Source organism: Amblyomma maculatum, chromosome 1, assembly GCF_055883805.1.
Source record: "Amblyomma maculatum isolate TAMU_Amacu chromosome 1, ASM5588380v1, whole genome shotgun sequence".
Lineage (NCBI taxonomy): Eukaryota > Metazoa > Arthropoda > Arachnida > Ixodida > Ixodidae > Amblyomma > Amblyomma maculatum.
The window spans coordinates 281,285,533-281,303,391 of record NC_139344.1 but is presented as its reverse complement, the minus strand read 5'-3'; the positions used below and the strand labels follow the sequence as shown (position 1 = coordinate 281,303,391).

The 17,859-nt window shown below is 48.3% G+C and overlaps 1 protein-coding gene across 1 annotated transcript; it reads right to left on the bottom strand.

Annotated features, from left to right (window-relative positions):
* Positions 1-4,286: 4,286 nt before the first annotated feature.
* On the bottom strand, positions 4,287-6,609 carry LOC146206687 (uncharacterized). Its single transcript, XM_084591480.1, has one exon. It carries the CDS (start codon positions 6,153-6,155, stop codon positions 5,751-5,753), a length of 405 nt encoding a protein of 134 aa, XP_084447606.1. The 5' UTR covers positions 6,156-6,609; the 3' UTR covers positions 4,287-5,750.
* Positions 6,610-17,859: the final 11,250 nt, after the last annotated feature.

The window sequence follows — 17,859 nt, the reverse complement described above, 5'->3', positions numbered from 1 at the left end:
AGTAAGTTATTACCTTTATGGTTTTCGACTCACGCGTACAAGATGGGCGACGGAGCTCTTCGGAGGATACTTGTCATACTGCATTTTTCAATACGTTCGTTTTTCAGTGCGGTGCATCGGTGTTTCATTTGGCCTTATATTACCTATAGTAGCATCCATGAGCATAAAATTTCGTGTTTTGTTTTATTTCGAGTCGAGATTCTGCCTCTCCTAGGCCTAAAGAAGAAAGTCGGTTGCACAGTCTTGCACCGTGGCCGGATGGTTTAAAAAGTAATGGTTTCAGTCCGAAAACCAGATATTGTTATTTGGCTGAAATCAATCCATGTCGACACGGCCTCGTCTTCAAATAAATCAAGCAATGCACGCAAGCTACAAACAACGTGACGTCAAGCAATATGCTATTTTAAACTTCCGAATGTTGTTTCAGGGTTCGTAGACAGCGTCCTACAGCCATATCCGCAGACGACGCAGGGCCGAGGAACACTCTCACTGCGCTCTCGAGGACTATTTCTTTAACCACGCCAGCTATATCAGTGTAGCAAAGCTCCAATACATCCGATGGTTTTTGTAGGAAGAGCTAGTCTCACCGTGGCCGCACCATGACCTTAAGCCGTTGCCTAGCAACCGCCGCAGCCAAGTGACGTCACAGCGCGCAGCTGGCGCGCGCCTCGCCGCCGCTCCGAACGCCAAGATGCAGAGCATAGACGCCCGAACAAAAAGAACGCCTTGCTAAGCGGAGACGCCAATAAGCAGAGCGCAATAATAATGATAATAATTTGGTGTAATAATAAATTGGTTTACAGCAAAAGTAAAGGCGCAGTATCTGTCACACTTGCTCTGCGGACACCTCACCCGCGCTGTAATGGAAGGGAGGAAGGTGGGAGAGAAAGAGGGGCCGTAGTGGAGGGCTACAGAGTAATTTCCACCATCTGAGTATCTAACCTGCACTGCCATCGCACTGCACACGGACGTCTCCGTTGGGTGACGATGTGAGAGAAGGCATATGAAAGTATAGGAGGTATGCACGGGACGTCAAACGCTAAGGGCGCTAGCGGCCAGCGCAGAATTCGCCATACGCGTGGTCCGCAGTATTCAACTCGTTCTGATTTGTGGGGTAACCCTTTCGCACCTTTACAGAATTTCTGCGTGCGCCAGCGAAAACCATGCGAGCGAGTAGATACACCCGTGGATTTTGTGGAACAAGAAAAACGACTGTCTGGACAAAATGTTTGACTTTGTGAAAACACCGGCTCGTACGACCGCGGTAACTTCGTCGAGGTGTGTCGTGTACTACAAGACCACTGCTTCGCGTTGAATTCCCTGACATCGGTGCTTGCCATGTCAAGTGCGGTCAAGTTTTGCTACAGGTGAAGAAATTAAAACTTACTAAGCCATGAAATTTTTGGCAAGAAAGCGAGGCCAAGAGTCACACGTGCGTGAGGGTGTCGATGACCGGCGTGCCGTTTTTAGAGGTGAGCACATTGCGACGTATCTGTTCGCTTAACTAACGCTGTCACCTCCTTCGAAATGCAAGTGATATGCTACAACTATATCAAGCGTCATCGCTGCACATCGCGTTGTTGCGAACCTGGGTTTCATAGGTTATGCGCATTTCAAGCAGAGCTACGTTGCCGACACTAAATTTGTAAAACATGCTCTCTGTGTGCGCCGTTTATGCTGCGAGCGCGTCACAGTATTCTTTTTTTTTTTTTTGCTCGACGTTCTGTCACCAAAATTAAGCAACTGCATTGATTCGCTTTACTGCTGTAACAGCGCCTGTGCAGGCTTGCATCGTCGGTTTGCCGGCTACCGCCACTAGAAATGTGCATTTCGCGGCCATGCCAGCTTTGGAATTGGGGAATTTAATGCGTTCTAACAACGGGTTTAACGAGCTGCAAGTCGTTTTTCGCGAAATGGGTAACCGACCACTTTTGCTGTCGAGCTGTTGCACGGGTGATGCCTAGGCGCAACACTGAACAGCGTGTTATGTCCCGGAGCATCAAAATATCGCTGCAGACTCCATGCGCATAAAGGGCGCCTCAACAAAGAAAAGTGGATGTGGACGTATTTACCAGCTTGATAAAACTTTACGGATCACTTCCAATATATATACGGCGGGCAGGTGCCCGCCGTATATATATTGGAAGTGATCCGTAAAGTTTGATCAAGCCCCCACTACCCGGAGACAAAGGCCCCCTCATTACCTACAAGGAGCTCTCTGAGACTCCCAGACTAAACAGAAGGATCTATCCACCACCAGATAGGTCCCTAATACCCTCAGAATGCAGGGCCTGGCGAAAAATTCAGGCCAATCGTTTCTTTCATGTTACTCTGCATAATGAGTTGACAGGGGACCCACAGGCTTGCAATCTCTGCAACGTACCTCTGAGTCAAAATCACCTAATCTGGCAATGCCCCGATTTTCCGGGAGCTAAAGAAACTGATCCCCTTGATCAAATTACCTGGGAGTCCTACATCCGCAGCCCAAATGTGGATGAACAAAAGATCGTCCTACGCCTGGCGGAGGAGGCTTACTCCAAGACCTTCTCTGCGGCCACGGAGCAGGAAAGCCGACAAGGAGACCCTCCCCTCGGCTGAGCCCCTGCCCCGAGGTCCATGTCGGTGTAAATAAAGTCTTCTCACTCACAAGCTGGTAAATACGTCCACATCCACTTTTCTTTGTTGAGGCGCCCTTTATGCGCATGGAGTCTGCAGCGATATTTTGATGCTCCGGGACATAACACTACCTGCTCGGTGGTGCAACTAGGCATCACCCGTGCAACAACTCGACAGCAAAAGTGGCCGGTTACCCATTTCGCGAAAAACGACTTGCAGCTCGTTAAACCCGTTGTTAGCTGCCACTGAGGCAGAACACATCTTGAAAAGACAGCGAACGCATTAAATTCCCCAATTCCAAAGCTGGCATGGTGGCGAAACGTACACTTCTAGTGGCGGTAGTCTGCAAACTGCCGAAGCTTCCACAGGCGCTGTTCCAGCCGTAAAGCGAATCAATGGAGTTGCTTAATTTGGGTGACAGAAGGTCGAGAAAAAAAGTACTGTCACGCACTCGCAGGATAAACGGCACACCCAGAGAGCATGTTTTACAAATTTAGTATCGGCTACGTAGCTCTGCTTGAGATGCACATAACCCATGGCAGCTAGGTTCGCAACAATGCGATGTGCAGCGATAACGTTTGATACAGTTGTAACATGTCACTTGCAAGTCGGAGGAGGTGACAGCGTTAGCTAAGCGAACAGATACGTCGCAATGTGCTCACCTCTAAAAACGGCACGCCGGTCATCGACACCCTCACGCACGTGTGACTCTTGGCCTCGCTTTCTTGCCAAAAATTTCATGGCTTAGTAAGTTTTAATTTCTTCACCTGTCGCAAAACTTGACCGCACTTCACATGGCAAGCACCGATGTCAGGGAATTCAACGCGAAGCAGTAGTCTTGTAGTACACGACACACCCCGACGAAGTTACCGCGGTCGTACGAGCCGGTGTTTTCACCAAGTCAAACATTTTGTCCAGACAGTCGTTTTTCTTGTTCCACAAAGTCCACGGGTGCATCCACTCGCTCGCATGGTTTTCGCTGGCGCACGCAGAAATTCTGTAAAGGTGCGAAAGGGCTACCCCACAAATCAGAACGAGTTGAATACTGCGGACCACGCGTATGGCGAATTCTGCGCTGGCCGCTAGCGCCCCTAGCGGATGACGTCACGTGCATGGCAGCTTGCTTTACAAGCATAGAGAAAGAGATTGTTACAAGCGCGAATCGAGAGGAACGGCTTGCCAAACGACGATGTCAGACTGCCGAGCGTAATAGACGGAGCATAACCGCCGAAATGGGGCCTATGATTGAGCAGTCAATGGGAACCAACAGAAGAGGATCTCTCTCTCACTGCAAAACATACATGACCACAACAAGCTCAGCCAGAGAAACGTAGTACATCTCGCTACGCATATCCTGGCATAGCTGAGCTAAGCCACTGCTTTTTTTTTTTTCTTTTTTTGCTACGCTGCGCGTTTCTGTGGGCCGTCGGTTGTTTGCGGCCTTGCGATAACCTTGCATCACATTACCAGCAATTAATTGTTCACAGCAGTCACTAAAAGCCGCGGTGTCGGGCGTAAGACCACGACGTTTCTCCATATCCATGCATTCGTGTGCGTTAGCATTGCAGTGTCGTCACGCGCCTCGGCACAAAATGGAAATGCTGGAAAAATGGAAGCACTTGCCCGCTCGCAGGCAAGGATCGCTGCCATAGTCATCAACCAACCAAGCATTCATGTACAAAGCAGGCGTTTATTCTGTTAAAAGGGCCAGTCACTAACAGGAACCCGCCACGCAGTTGAATAAACGAGGTCGCCAGACGGGACCGATCTGAAATAAAAGGCAGAGTGAAACACGGAGGCACTTCTAGAAAACTTACCTTGACCGCGGCGGCTTGACGGACGGCTTGCTTCGACCTGTGCTCGAAAGCACTCTTGCGGCCTGGTGCACAAAGATGTGCATGAGAGGGTTCGGGGTTGCATCGCACGCATGCGTGTCTGCCAGGCACCATTGGTGGGCCCCCGAAGGGGCCCGGGAAAAGGGGGAAAGGATGTTGGGACCATGAAAGAGAGAGAGTAGAACAATTTTGACCATGAGATGAGCCAAATTTTAGTAGAGAAGGTGCTTTAAAAAAAAAAATATTTTTTAACCCATTTTGTTTTTGTTTGTTGTGAAAAACACAGCGAGGACGAAGACTGGGAAAGTTCAAGATAGGAAAAAGAGGCACCATTAAAAAAAAAAAAAAAATGGGGGGTCTACATGAGCATTCACAAAGCTTGCAGCCGGTGGATGTTGCTGGCAGGCAACGTATTATACCACGGAACGAGTCTCGAAACTAGCGTTGTCACCTGTGTGCCCCTATGATACTGCACCCACCTACTGCGCTAAAGGGTGGGGCAAAGTTCATTCCTCGCGTAATGATGCACTCATGACAGGTCAGTACTCGACACTGGTCTGGCAGAATGCTTAAGCAGCCGATTCACTCCCAAGTCCGCAGCGACACAAATTGCAAGCGTCGACGTTGCGACCTGCACGCGTGCCAGCATAAATGCATTGAAACAATGAGCTCCTTCGCCACAGCGTATGTCCACAAAGTACAACTCCGTCAACACCATATGGATGAACCATGGAATGTGTCCACCGACTGCCGGGCGTCGAGGAATTACAAAACTGCCAATGCGTAACCGAGCAGACGCACTCCTGGTCATTGTTCACGTAACTGGCACAAAATGATGCGAATTTTAGCACAAGCATGCATAATGACGCGGAATGTTGTGATCGTCAAATGATCAGTCAGCCAAATTTTACAAATTGTACGTACATCTACCCGTGCAGTCTGGCAGTCGAACTGCTTTCCCCAGTGACCAGGGGCAAAAAAAATATCACATCTCCCGCAAGATGCACATGACCGGCGAGCATGCATAAAAATAACTTCGTCGGACGCAAGAATGATCATTCTGTAAAATCTACTATGTTCTTGACTAGATCCATACTTAGTAATACGACCTGCCAGCAAGGTCCACCGACGAGTTTGCGCAGAAATATCTGCGCCAGGTACTCGAGAACCACCCACACACACACAAAAAAAAAAAAAAAAAAACAACGGTGGCAGCGCCAAGGCTCGGTTCAGTGACAACAGTCTATCAGCACTCCACGAAAAGAGTCTCCTCCGCCGCGGTCAGCTGAGTCTTCCATCTCAAGCGTTCACTTTGAGTAGCAGCTTGAGTTGATTGGCAATTTCGACGCAGACCTCGGACGGAGCGGCTTGCAGGGCGCCGCAAGACATCCACTGGACTGGTGGTTGGGGCAAAGCGCCCGGTGAAGGGGGCTCGCTGAACTTTGGCCCAGCGTAGTTGCCGCTTCCGGCAGGACGTCCCAAAGGAGGCGATGAAGAAGCGCTCTTGCTGTGCGCAACGCAACCAGTGTTCTTGGTAGCCGGCGGGGACGCTGCCTTTAACGTCTTCTTGCGAGGGGCTTTCTTTTGCGGGGCAGCCTGGGTGCCGCCGACCGCTGGTGCGCTGACTGCCGCCGGCCGTTCACGACGACGTGGCGAAGGTCCCAGTGCGACCGTACAGGCGGCTTGCCCTACTCTGGCAGCCATGATGAGCCCGTTCGAACAAGATGGCGGCCGAGTTATTGCGCACACAAACGGCGATGCAGTCACCTAATTCAGTATCCTAGCGCGGTGCCGATGTGCCACCCTAATGAATGACGAACGAAATCTAGGAGTGACCCACCTTGACAGGGGCACACAGAACAGGAACATACAACGAGGCGATGGCGGCCAGTCCCGAGGGCAACTTGACTTCAGGGACGCCGCCACACGGAAAGGAGACGCTGTCCGAAACAAAATGGTCAGCAAAAGCTGTGCCACACGCGACGCATCGGTCTCGCAGAAACTATCCAGCAGTACAGCGCGTTTAAACCGCTCACGTCAACTAACGTCCATTTTCTCAGCGCGGCCACAAACATCTGCGTGATGGCGAAGAATAGCAGACGCGTTGTTGTGTTCGGCAGGGTCACGGGATGCTTGCGGCGGCGCGTCACAAGTCACGTGCAAGTGAGATGTGGACCAATGACGGCTCGGGCGGGTGGAGATTCGCCGTCAGCGGCGTTGGATGGTGGAGGCGAAGGAAGAGAGATTCCAGCCCGACCGCTTCCCTCCGCGTTCCCCCTCGCGGGCCGTCGAACCACGCGCTGTTTGTCGCTTCAGCCGTTTCGCCAGACGCCGTTTTGTCGTTTTATTTATTCCGCCGTGACGTCGAGAAAGGTGCCTCGGGCGAGGCTGCTCGATACACCTTGCCCGACGTCACGGAGAAAGAAAAAAAAAAACCGACTGTGTCTGGCGGAACGCCTTTGCGCCATGTAGGAAGGAAAACTTTTCTCACCTCCATGCTTTGTGCAGTGCAGCCGTAGTTGGCGTAGTTAAAGTCACTGACTTTAGCCGTAGTATAGCCGTAGTGTGCCAGCAGCGCTAGCAGGGCCTAGGAAGGCCATTTTCGCCACACCTTGCGTTTCGCTTCTTCATATCGGCGCTTCCGAAATGTTTCGTTTCCCTGCACTTGGAAGAGCTCTTCGCTCGCTGTTGCCGCGGCTCGCGGGCTCTTTCGCGAGCGCTTTGTTTTCGTCGCTTGCGTCACCGGCAGGCACGTACGCAGTCGCCAGCATAGTTTGTTTCCGTGCGATTATACTTTTTCGCTGTCTGTTATTTTGCAAACTCCGTAGCTTCTCTTTCGCATCAGATCCTGTGGAAACGCTGTAGCAGAGGCAGGTTCATAGTACCCTTATTTCCGGCGACAAATTATACGTTTGTATTTGCTTCGCTTTCACTTGTACATGTGCGCGTGCGCAGTGCACGCTTGTGTTACACATTCATGTTAAGTTGTGCCGAATAGGCTCGCGCATCGACGTGCGGTTTCGGTCGAAAAGCCGTCGCCATAGCCCAAATTAAGAAAAACGGTGTCAGAGGAAGCGCGCATTTCATGTCAAAATTGTGCCACAACCGTTCTTTGTGCAGCGTTCCGGGTGGTGTCATGTAGGGAGCTTGCATATGAAGCGATGCATGCTGGGTAATCCGCCATGATGATGTCGCTGGCAGCAACGACGCAGCCCGGCACGCGTCCACACAGCTTCGTCTACATGGTCGTGTAGTGCGCGCAGACGATGCTGGCGCGATCGGACAGGCCGACTGCTGGCTCTTCACGATTCCAAAAACAAACAAACAAACTTACGTCTGCACGAGGGCGAGAAAGCAAAGCATTCATCTAGCGACGCCGACGCGAGTGGTTCGCACGGGCCAACACACGTACGCGAGATCGACGTCAATTCGGGAAAGTATCAAACTACTCATTAGAACTAGAAATCATCAATGTCGGCGATGTCGACGGATGGCCACAGGTCCAGACGCAAAGTGCAGTTAGTCGTCTGCAACGTTGGTCGTCTGCGCGTAGCTTGAACAGGTCCGCATCGCAATATTTTGCATTTCTTCATGCGGGCCCGATTTTTCGGGCAGAGCGTCGATGTGTACATTCCTCAGGAATCTGCCGACAATTGCAGGCACATAATGGCAGCGCACGAACAGTCGCTTGTTTGCTCGGTGGATCATTGAAAAAGACAAGGCACTTGCTCAATTCAGCCTGGCTGCGTTGCCCGCCGTATGCTGCCAGCGACATCATAATGGCGGATTACCCAGCATGCATCGCTTCATGCAAGCTCCATTTCGCTTCCCGTTTGGCATGCATGTGCTAGTCAAGTTGGTGGCTAGTTGGCGACTAGGATTCAGACCGGCGACTTATATCTTATATGTTCCTCACAAAGCAGACAGAGCTGCGCCTTCCTTTCCCTAAAAACCAACTTAAACGAAAAAGTATAAAACTGTTCGCTGCTGTTTCAACTTTTTTTTTTCAATCAATCAAGTTTATTGTGAACACATGATAATATTAGATACATAATAAATATATAGGTTGTATTCACTGTCGGCTGCCGCGCAGGAGACGACGGGAAAAATGAAGCATTTCCGCTTCCGGTTCGTCATAGCTTTGGTCATCGTCGTCGTCTGCTGAGGTTTCGTTTGGGTAGTTCGGAAGATCCAAGGTGCCATGAACTCTAATTTGCTACAATAATGGTTACTTGCGCTGTCTATACGGATGCGGAAATAGGTCCTGCAGGTGTAAAAACTCCGAGAACAGCACAGCTGTCAACTTTTTGGGGTAGACGCCTGCTGTGGCGGGTCTTGCAATGTTGCTTCTGCTGCGTCGTTTTGTTAAAGCATTGCCGTGCTGACTGTTCCGCTCGATGTGATATAAACGTGGTTGTGTATGTGCAAGTGATCGCACTGACCCAATGACAACTTCATAAGCATGCTACTTTCAACCCTTGAAGGAGGACCTTTCCGACTGCTGCCCTTGTGCTCCTTGCAGCGTAACTGCAAGCGCGCTGAAGAGCTAGATGAAGCGAGGAATACTTTCAAGCCGTTGCACGTTACTAATTGGCTCTCGCTAGCTTTTCCCTGTGACTGTGAGTACCAGACCAGGCGCTGACCAGAGATACCGCTGCGCGCACTACAAGCGTCGGGCTAAGATGATCGCGATACAGAACAGTGCGACGCCCGTTCGTGCCTGCTTTACAGCCGTACTAGTCATTCCCTCAAAGCCCGCTTTCCTCCGGTGTTTTAGTAGAATACATGTTACGCTGAATGTGGCTGGAATGCTTTCCGCCACAAAAAATAAAAGCAAAAGAAAAGTGTCGTTCGTGCATGAATCCGAACTGCGAAAACGCTGCTCGCGAACGGAAGCAAAGCGGTGGAAATCGCTGACTTGAGAGTCCCGTCTACAGTATGATAGAATATTCTAGCTCACTATAGTCACGCAATGCCAGATCGCGATAGTGCTTCACGATTTTGTCCGTCGTGTGACTCCACCACACGTCAACTTTGGTATGCGACGACCGGGCAGCGTCGCGCACGTGATCAAAAAAATGGCGGATGGCGCTCGTGCCATGACGTCATGTGGTGCGATGACGTCATGTGAAATGAACCTATACAAAACGGGACCGGGCAGCTGTACGGGTGGCGCCGCCTCTCGGCGCATCGCTCAAACGCCGGAATGCGCCGGCCCCGGCCGGAGCATTGCCAGCGCATTGGAGCATACTGTTTGTCGTTGGTTTGTGTGGAAATTGGAAATCATAAGGTTTAGATGACGTTGTGCGTGAATATACTATCCTCAAGAGAACAGAAAGTTGGGCTAGTTGTGTGAATATGTCCAGTGAAATGAAGTCTGGCCAAACAAGGCTGGCGAAACGTGGTGCGTTGTTGGCTCCACTGGCAGCTACGCAAACTCGTCGGACGTTTTTAGGTCGATTCATTTCTACGGGTTTACACAGCAGCATGAGTGGCGGGTGACCTAGCCTCGGTTCTTTGAAAGGCACAGGCACGAATCTACGTATTTGGTTACTGTGTGGTCATGGAAAGGGCCGAATTTTTAAAATTCCGCTTGCTACCGGATGCTCTGTGCCTTCTGTTCCCCAGGAGTGACGGCACGAGAGTTTGGAGTCGAAGCCGCACTCCTTCATCTGTAGTCACTTTATTGACAATTGGAAATCGAAGTAACCCAACAACGTAAGTTACAACGCTAGCATTTCCCCGCCTGTGTACAAGAAAACCCCAGCACGGAAAAAGAAAAGGCCGCTCCACCATCGTCGTTCGGGCTGCGTTACGATCTTCAGTGATGGGCAGAGACAATGTTTGTGCAGATACTTTCGCTGACATAGTCACAGATAATTTACTTTTGTTCTCTTAACAGAAAGCAGATAGGAGACATGAACAATTCCTATTACCATGATCTTGTCATTTTTCCTCTTTTCGTTCAACCAATGAAAATGCGCTGAGAGCTCTGCGTTGATATTCTTAGAATTTGTTAACATTTGTTTGTGGCATGTCCATTTTGCCTAATAAAATCACTCATTTCTCAGCTCAATCAATACCGCATGGTCACAAAATCTGCTATCGGCTTCATATAAAAGTCGAACAAGAAAAAAAATACAATTTAATGTGTGGAAACGAACATAAACGTAGCATTTTTTTTTTTTTAATTTCGAAGGCCGTGTAGCAGTTTTTTTTTTTTTTTCGCATTCACGTTGCACCTGACACGGCTTTACGTATTTCCTCAGCAGCGTCCATTTCCTGGCCCGCCTAAATACATGTGTTTCCCATCGGCGTTTTAGTGAACGTGAGATTTCCTGATTGTGGCGTAGTATGACAAGACCGTTTTACCTCTCTCAGAAATTGCTTCTATGGCCAATGTAAACAGATTTAGCAGAGTCCGGTAAGCTGCAGTGGCAAAGTTGTAAAAGGAATGGCTTTCAGTTATCCGGATTCCTTACGTGCAAATAGAAAACTGCATACATGGTCGTGTCCCCTCACACTCATCAGGTATCGAGGTCAGCTAGGTGTTGGCCCCGCAAGTTCGTGGTACGCTGAGAAAGTAGACCGCCTTAGCGAACGAGCCATCAGAGGGATTCATTTAACAATAGAACGCTCTCTTAGTTGTCGGTGGCTTATCTTACAACACAGCACACTGTGTTTTTTTTTTTCGATTGTATTTAACAGTTTGACGGTATTGGACTATTGCCTTCAGATGTTCAAGGCAGGTGCGGTCAATCGCATTGAACTTGCTGCGCAGAGAGAACGCTAGCAGGAAATTTAATTTTTTTTTCTTTTCAGAACCTTCGCAGCATGTCGGGAGAAAGGCATGTATAGTATATTTTCTAAGTCAATTATATGTAGCAGCTCCGACGTGTTCAACAAGAGCATTGTCGCATATGTAAAAATGATGCTGAGGTGGTATTACTCATTTGGCTTCTATTATGATTAAGTTTGATAGTCTCAAGGCCGGGTTCAGTGAGCTATTGTAGCGTAATTGTGCAGGAAGTCCTGGAAGTATATGTGTGTTTGCTATTCCAACCATAAATAGGATCCTACTTTTGTCTTGTTTGTTTATTTTTCTCCTTTTACAGCTCTCGTTGCAAGGTTGAAACTGGAATGTCATTTGCTATTATTCTACTCTGAATCGTTTGAGCCTAGCTATTACCAAAAAAGACAGGTGCAGCATCTTTTTCATTTTACATGAACGCTGACCACTACCGCTACTACGGCGCCACGGCTACGGCTCGGCGGTATTTGATCTTCAGGCGGGTTTCGACTAGACCTAATATAAGATGGACGCGCAGTGCAGGCGCAATTCCCGTCTTCGAAGTCACCTTAACAAGTGCCTAACGAAGGTGTTCCTAGCGCATGGTGAAATCACGCGCGCGGCATTTTCGAGTATATGATAGAAATACCATGCGCCGGGCGGTTTCAAAAAAAAAAAAAAAAAAAAGAAACGCACGCCCTGCCGATAACGGCCCTTTTCTTTTTCAAGATTTCCCGATCAAAAAATACTCCTTGCGATTATTCAACGCAGCTCAAAGCTCTCATAGCCACACCGCAAAACGACGGGTAGGAACAGGCTCAAAAATGCCTCGCAGAACGGAAACGACTGCGCCGCTCAGCTGCCTCGGCATTCCGCTGTTTCGGCACTCCGCCGTGGGCGGCGCTGTTCCACCGAGGCGACGGTGGCGCCATACAACGGGCGCCCGGTCCGTGAAAATGCTGTACTGGGACCGCCTCGTTGAGCAAAACAACATCTTTTTGCAAGAAATTTCTAACAGATCTAATCAGTACTGAACATATTTCATACTTTGTAATGAAGTATCCAGAGGTTTGCAACTAATGCACCGGTGATATCAACATAAAGGTTTTTCACGGCTCTAAAAGTGGACTCGCAGCACCGGCTCTGAAAATAATGGCATTTCTCATTTCTCACGCGCCTCGCAAAACGCTCACGGTCATCCAGAAGTTTTGATTTATGTTTGTAGCGAAAGCTACGGTTAGTCAGTGGCGCATTTCAGACGGTACGTGCTAGTCACTTCTGCGCATACGCCGTAACCATGGTAACCAGTTAAGCGCTAACCGGCGATAATTCGCGGCGCATGCCGCGCGACGCCGTCGCGCGACGGTCTGAGGGCCGCCAAATCATTGCCGCTCGTCGCTGTCGCTCAGTTTCTGGGTTTTATAGAAAACTTCGCGTGTCGCCCGGAAGTGGCTCGCGAGGCAGCCAATCGCAGAAGGCTTTTGGGTGCTCAACTTGCGTTTTGGTTTTTTTTTCTTTCTTTTTTTTTTTTTTTTTTTTTTTTTTTTTCTGTTGCGTGTGAAGTTTGTTTTCCATAGTCCGATTTGGGCGAAGTACCTGGTGCCTGCAGGCGCTCACTTCTGATCTGTGTATATATGAGTGCATCGAGACAATTCAGTATAAGCTTGGAAAGGTAGTAAAAAAAAAGGCTAGTGTGGCAAGATATTGTTAATTTTCGAAAGAGCAGGAGAAAGTCACTGCCTTCAATGCAAGTCGGCATTTTAGTGTAGTAGCGCACCGCTGCGCTGTGACCCTTTAAAATGCGATGCGTTACAAGAAATGTCATCACTGTTTTATCGTACTTCATGCTGTTTAGTGTTATATATGGGATATGACGTGATTGCACTCCCCTTAACCGAATGACGAGGCGGCGGTAACAGAGCAACGCTGAAAACGCGCCTCTCTGTCGCTGAGCCCCGTCGCTCCGCGCAGTATGCACCAGCCAGCGACAAAGACAGGCGTTGGCGGCAGCGTCGCGCGACGGATCGCTAGGGGCTTACGCCTCATGCGGTTACAGCTTTACTGAGTTGCGCCAGTCACGGTGCCCGCGCGTGACGTCACGCTTCGCTATGCTCATCGTCGTGATCATCACGTGTGATCATCGTGATCGTGATGATCCTGGCCTAGCTAAGCTAAGGCGTTGTAACTGCTGCCTACCGCACAGCTCAGAATATAAGCCGCGGCACGTGCGCTCGCTAGATAGACGTGCAGTGGATGAAGAGGCGAACGAGGTGTGCACGTACTGTGAACGGCATCAGCGGTTCAGGGTTTTAATCTCGACAGTTATCGCCGATTGCGATTACTTGAAATTTAGTTAGGCTTATAGAACGGGTAGTCTACAGCCGTCTCACGGATCATGTTCTGAACTTTCATGGTTTTAGCGAGGCTCAGATTGGGTTCCGACGGGGGTGCTCGATTTGGAGCGCGCATGTAGACTTGGAGACGTATTAGGGCTGCCATGCGACAAAATGAGGTTTCAGCTCTAGTTACTTTGGATATTACCAAGGCGTACGACAGCGGAACAAGCATTTTTCTTCATAAACTGCTGGTCTACAACCTCATTTGTACATCTTTGCTTGGATAAGGGAATTATTAAGAGATAGATTTTTTTTTTTTTTTTGCACAAAGGGCAAGTTATTTTCTGACACTTACCCCCAGTCTAGAGGTGTACCACAAGGCTCAGTCCTCTCGCCGTTATTGTTGAATATAATAATGTAGACTATTTTGATTACTTGATGGTGCGCGAATTAAATTCAGGATGCCCTTTTTGCTGCTTTTGCAAACTGTTTATTAATAATTGAACTAATAGTTGAAGTTACATGCGTCCGTACACTTCGGAGTTCATCTTTCTTCTCCCTGGGTCGTCTTCCTCCCCGCAGTTGCTGCCTCTTCTTCGCGGGAGGATATTTTTGCAGATCGTGAACGTGCAATCACGTGACACAAAAGTGACGTAGCGCTACGTCACTTCTGCGTGCCCTGTCGACGTTTTTTTTTATTATTATTTATTCTACTGGGGCAGTGAGAAAAGCGCTAGGCCGTCGGAGCGCGGCTTCGAGCTGGCGGAGGGGGGAACATCTAGCCGTCCGCACTTAACAGCACGCACGCTTTCTTCTGTATTTTTTTTCCTATTAGTGGGGAGAGGTTGAAAGGAGGGGCGGGTAAAACCCCTCAATAAAGGGACCTTAGGGGCGGGCAGGCTAGCCAACGTAGACAGCGTGGTTTCAAACGAGTGACGGCTTGGAGCTGCCCTCTGTAAAGCAGTATGCACGCTTGGTTCCTTTCTTCTTTTTCCCTAGCTGTGAGGTATGGGCTGGTTTGGCTTGAGCGGCTTGAGCGGCAGCGGACGGAGTGCTGAAGATTTGCTGTGCCGTTTACTTGGCTCAATCAGCCGCTTTTGCACCTTAAAAGTTACGCCTCAATTATGTACATACAACATATATATATATATTTGTTGTATGTACATAATTCTGTTTTTCTGCTGCCCATAGTCATGTCAGCACTGCTTGGAGCCATAGGGGAGGGGAGAAGACTGTGTTGGAGGAGGAGCCATGGCGTGGACAAAACGGCTTTGGCAAAACGGACAAAACAAACTGCCGCGAGCGCTTCCTCTTACAAGGAAAAAAAAAAAAAAAAAAAGACTCCGCGAGATACGCGTTCGTGACGTCTAGGCTACGTCACCCATATGTCACGTGATTGCGCATCGACGATCTGCAAAAACAGTCTCCCCTTCTTCGCAAAGGTGCCCAGACACGGCCGGTCTCGAGGGAGAGACGACTTCTTTCCCCGCCGCTCGCGCTTTTTGCTCGTTGGCGCGGCTCGCTAACATTCGGCCATTCTGGCCTTGGAAGCACCCTCGCTTTTGTCCGAAGGCTCTCCGAAGTCTTCAGCGTCTTCGTACGAGGTAGACCAAGTTTTTAGCGAACTGATGTGGGCCGTTGTGGCGTAGTGCCTGTTTCGTGTCCCCTTCAATGCTGCAACTCCATATGTGTCGTTTGGCTTCACCTCGGTGACGACTAACGGCCCCTTTTAGCAACGCTGCGTCTTTGTGCTCGGGAGCACATCGCATGACGACTATGTCACCAACCTTCAGTATGTAGCCACTGCAGTGACGCATGTCGAAACATTTCTTGTACGTTGCCTGAGAGTCCAGAATTCCTGACCGCACTTCAACCTGAAGCTGTTGTGGATCCGTCCTGACGACATTATCTTGTCTCCGCGGTCTCGCGCAACGCTCCGTCGTAGAATGTAGCCATGCAGCACCTCAAACGTAGTCTTCCCGGTACTCTTGTAGGTCATGTTGAGGAAAGCCTCGACAATTTGCAACTTAATGTCCCATCCTCGCTGGTCATTTCCATTCGTGGTCGTCAAGATGGTTGGAACAAGGGTCCGGTTTACCCTCTCAACTTGACCGTTTGCGCGAGGATGTCTTGTTGAATTCAGAACGAGCTGAATTCCTCTGGCATGGCAGAATTCTTCAAACGCTTTTGATGTGAAGCAGTTATTATCCTTTCGGGCAGACCATAACTCTAGGTCAAGTCTTCACAAGACCTGATTAGACTTTTTGCTGAAGTGTCTCTTGGAGGGAAAAGCTTCATGTACTTTGTAAAGTTGTCGCAAACGTTCAACAAGACTATGACATACATTGCGGCATGGTAGCTACTTTTGTCCATTTTAATCAGAATTTTTCCCAAGCCTGTACAAGAATGCGAATAAAATAATGAATGAGCAGTGATCACATCGAAGCTTCTTCGAGGTTAACATGACAGCAACTCGTCTGCAGCAGCCTTTCAGCGCTAGATGCGAAACCATCCATGTAGCACCGAAGATGAAAATAATTTCCTTAAAAGTTGCAAAATGCTTGCGTGTTATAAAGTATTAGTATAACAGTCAAAGTAAATGCTATAAGGTTAAGTTTTCAATATTATTATAATTTATATATTAGCAAATGCGTTAAATTATAAACGTTATTTTAATTTTGCAAATAAACTTGTTTTAATGAAATTTTTACATGATATTATGCTTATTATGAAAACAATAAAAAATGGTTTGATATTCATGACACCACTTGTGCTGGAAGCGGTAAAAAGAGGCCATTAAATTACGCAGCTGGTGATACTCGATTGCAGTGGCTGACAAACGAGTTCACTTGCTATATCGAAAGCATGCAAGAAACTTCTTAAGCGTTAAAGAAGGAAACTTTCACTGAAGAAATATTTCATCACGAAGTATACTGTACAAGTGGTAAAAATACCTCCTGCGAAAAGGTGTTGGCTCCGTCCTCACCAGGAAACTCAATAGCGACCCCATTGAGGCTCTCTTTGGGAAAGTAAGGCTATTGTGCGGAGAGAACATGCTAGACGCAAGGACCGTAACAGCGGCACTTGACCACGTTGTCAAGACGGACGTTTCACCTTGGAGCAAATCAAGCAATTTTCGTCGAATCCGCAGAAATCATTCTGCTCTGCCGCAATCAGTAACCGAGAATGAAGGAATTGTGGTGCCATCTCATGTCATCTCATGTCATCCCATTACCCACTGTCACATATTCCGGTTTAGCTTACGTCGTTGGATACATTGGTAAGTTAATTACTGACTTCGGGTGTGACGCTTGCGCTAGTCTTCATGAAACTAGCGAAGAAGCAGCCCATGTACACTGTTCCACGAGGACAAGAGTTCTAGTGGACTGCATTATCCGAACCAAAGGTCGTTGCCCTATCGTTCAAGGTTTCTAAAAAAACAAAACAAAAAAAAAAAAAAAAACAAGAAACAAAGCTCTCGTGCATCTATCACACACAAATGTTCTCGAACTTCAAATCCTGATTCAACCAGCACAATTCAGGATTCGCCATTGCTGAGTTGCCCGGAAGGGATTGACAACAGCCATGGGCTATAAGGTTCGCTTCTTTGATATTTGAAATATTTTTCAGAATCCTTCTTGTCAATTATGCCAAGACAGTGATAGACAGGAACTACAGGCCAGCTCAGGCACAAACCTTCCAGGAAGATATTGAGATGAATTTTCTAGCCGCAGGTTACGCGTTTGATGAATTGATGAATATGTAGTACAATGTGTAACTTTGAAGGACAGTTTTTTTTTGTTTGCCACTCTTTTCAATTATGCATAACTGTTCATGCCCATTTTCTTGATTAAAAGTAGTTGTTTATCTATGTATCAAGCCGACTACATATGTCATACATGTGCGTCAGTCGCGAGTCTACATATACATCTTCTGTCTTTCAACCGACTGACTCCACTATACAACTGAAATTTTAACTATATGCGTTAAATTTTGTTCCTTACTCTGAATCTGAGACGCGCCATGAATTTTCGCCGGTGCCTCTTTTGCTCTAAACGAAAACGGCAGCTTCTGACAGAATTTTCTTTTTTCTTTTTGTCATGCACTCACATCAGGTCGCGCTACACCTCTTACATCTTTCAAAAGCGCACTGCATAGCCTGGTAAATTTATTTTTGTACAATCTTTAGAGGCAAAAAATGTTGAAGTGTACCCGAAGCTTCATTCGACCATGCTCAGCCGCACTGACGAAGGCGTGCGCACGCTTGAGCGGATTGCTGACT

Excerpts from the sequence above, each read along its gene's own strand:
- LOC146206687 (XM_084591480.1), bottom strand. The coding sequence starts at position 6,155 with ATGGCTGCCAGAGTAGGGCAAGCCGCCTGTACGGTCGCACTGGGACCT.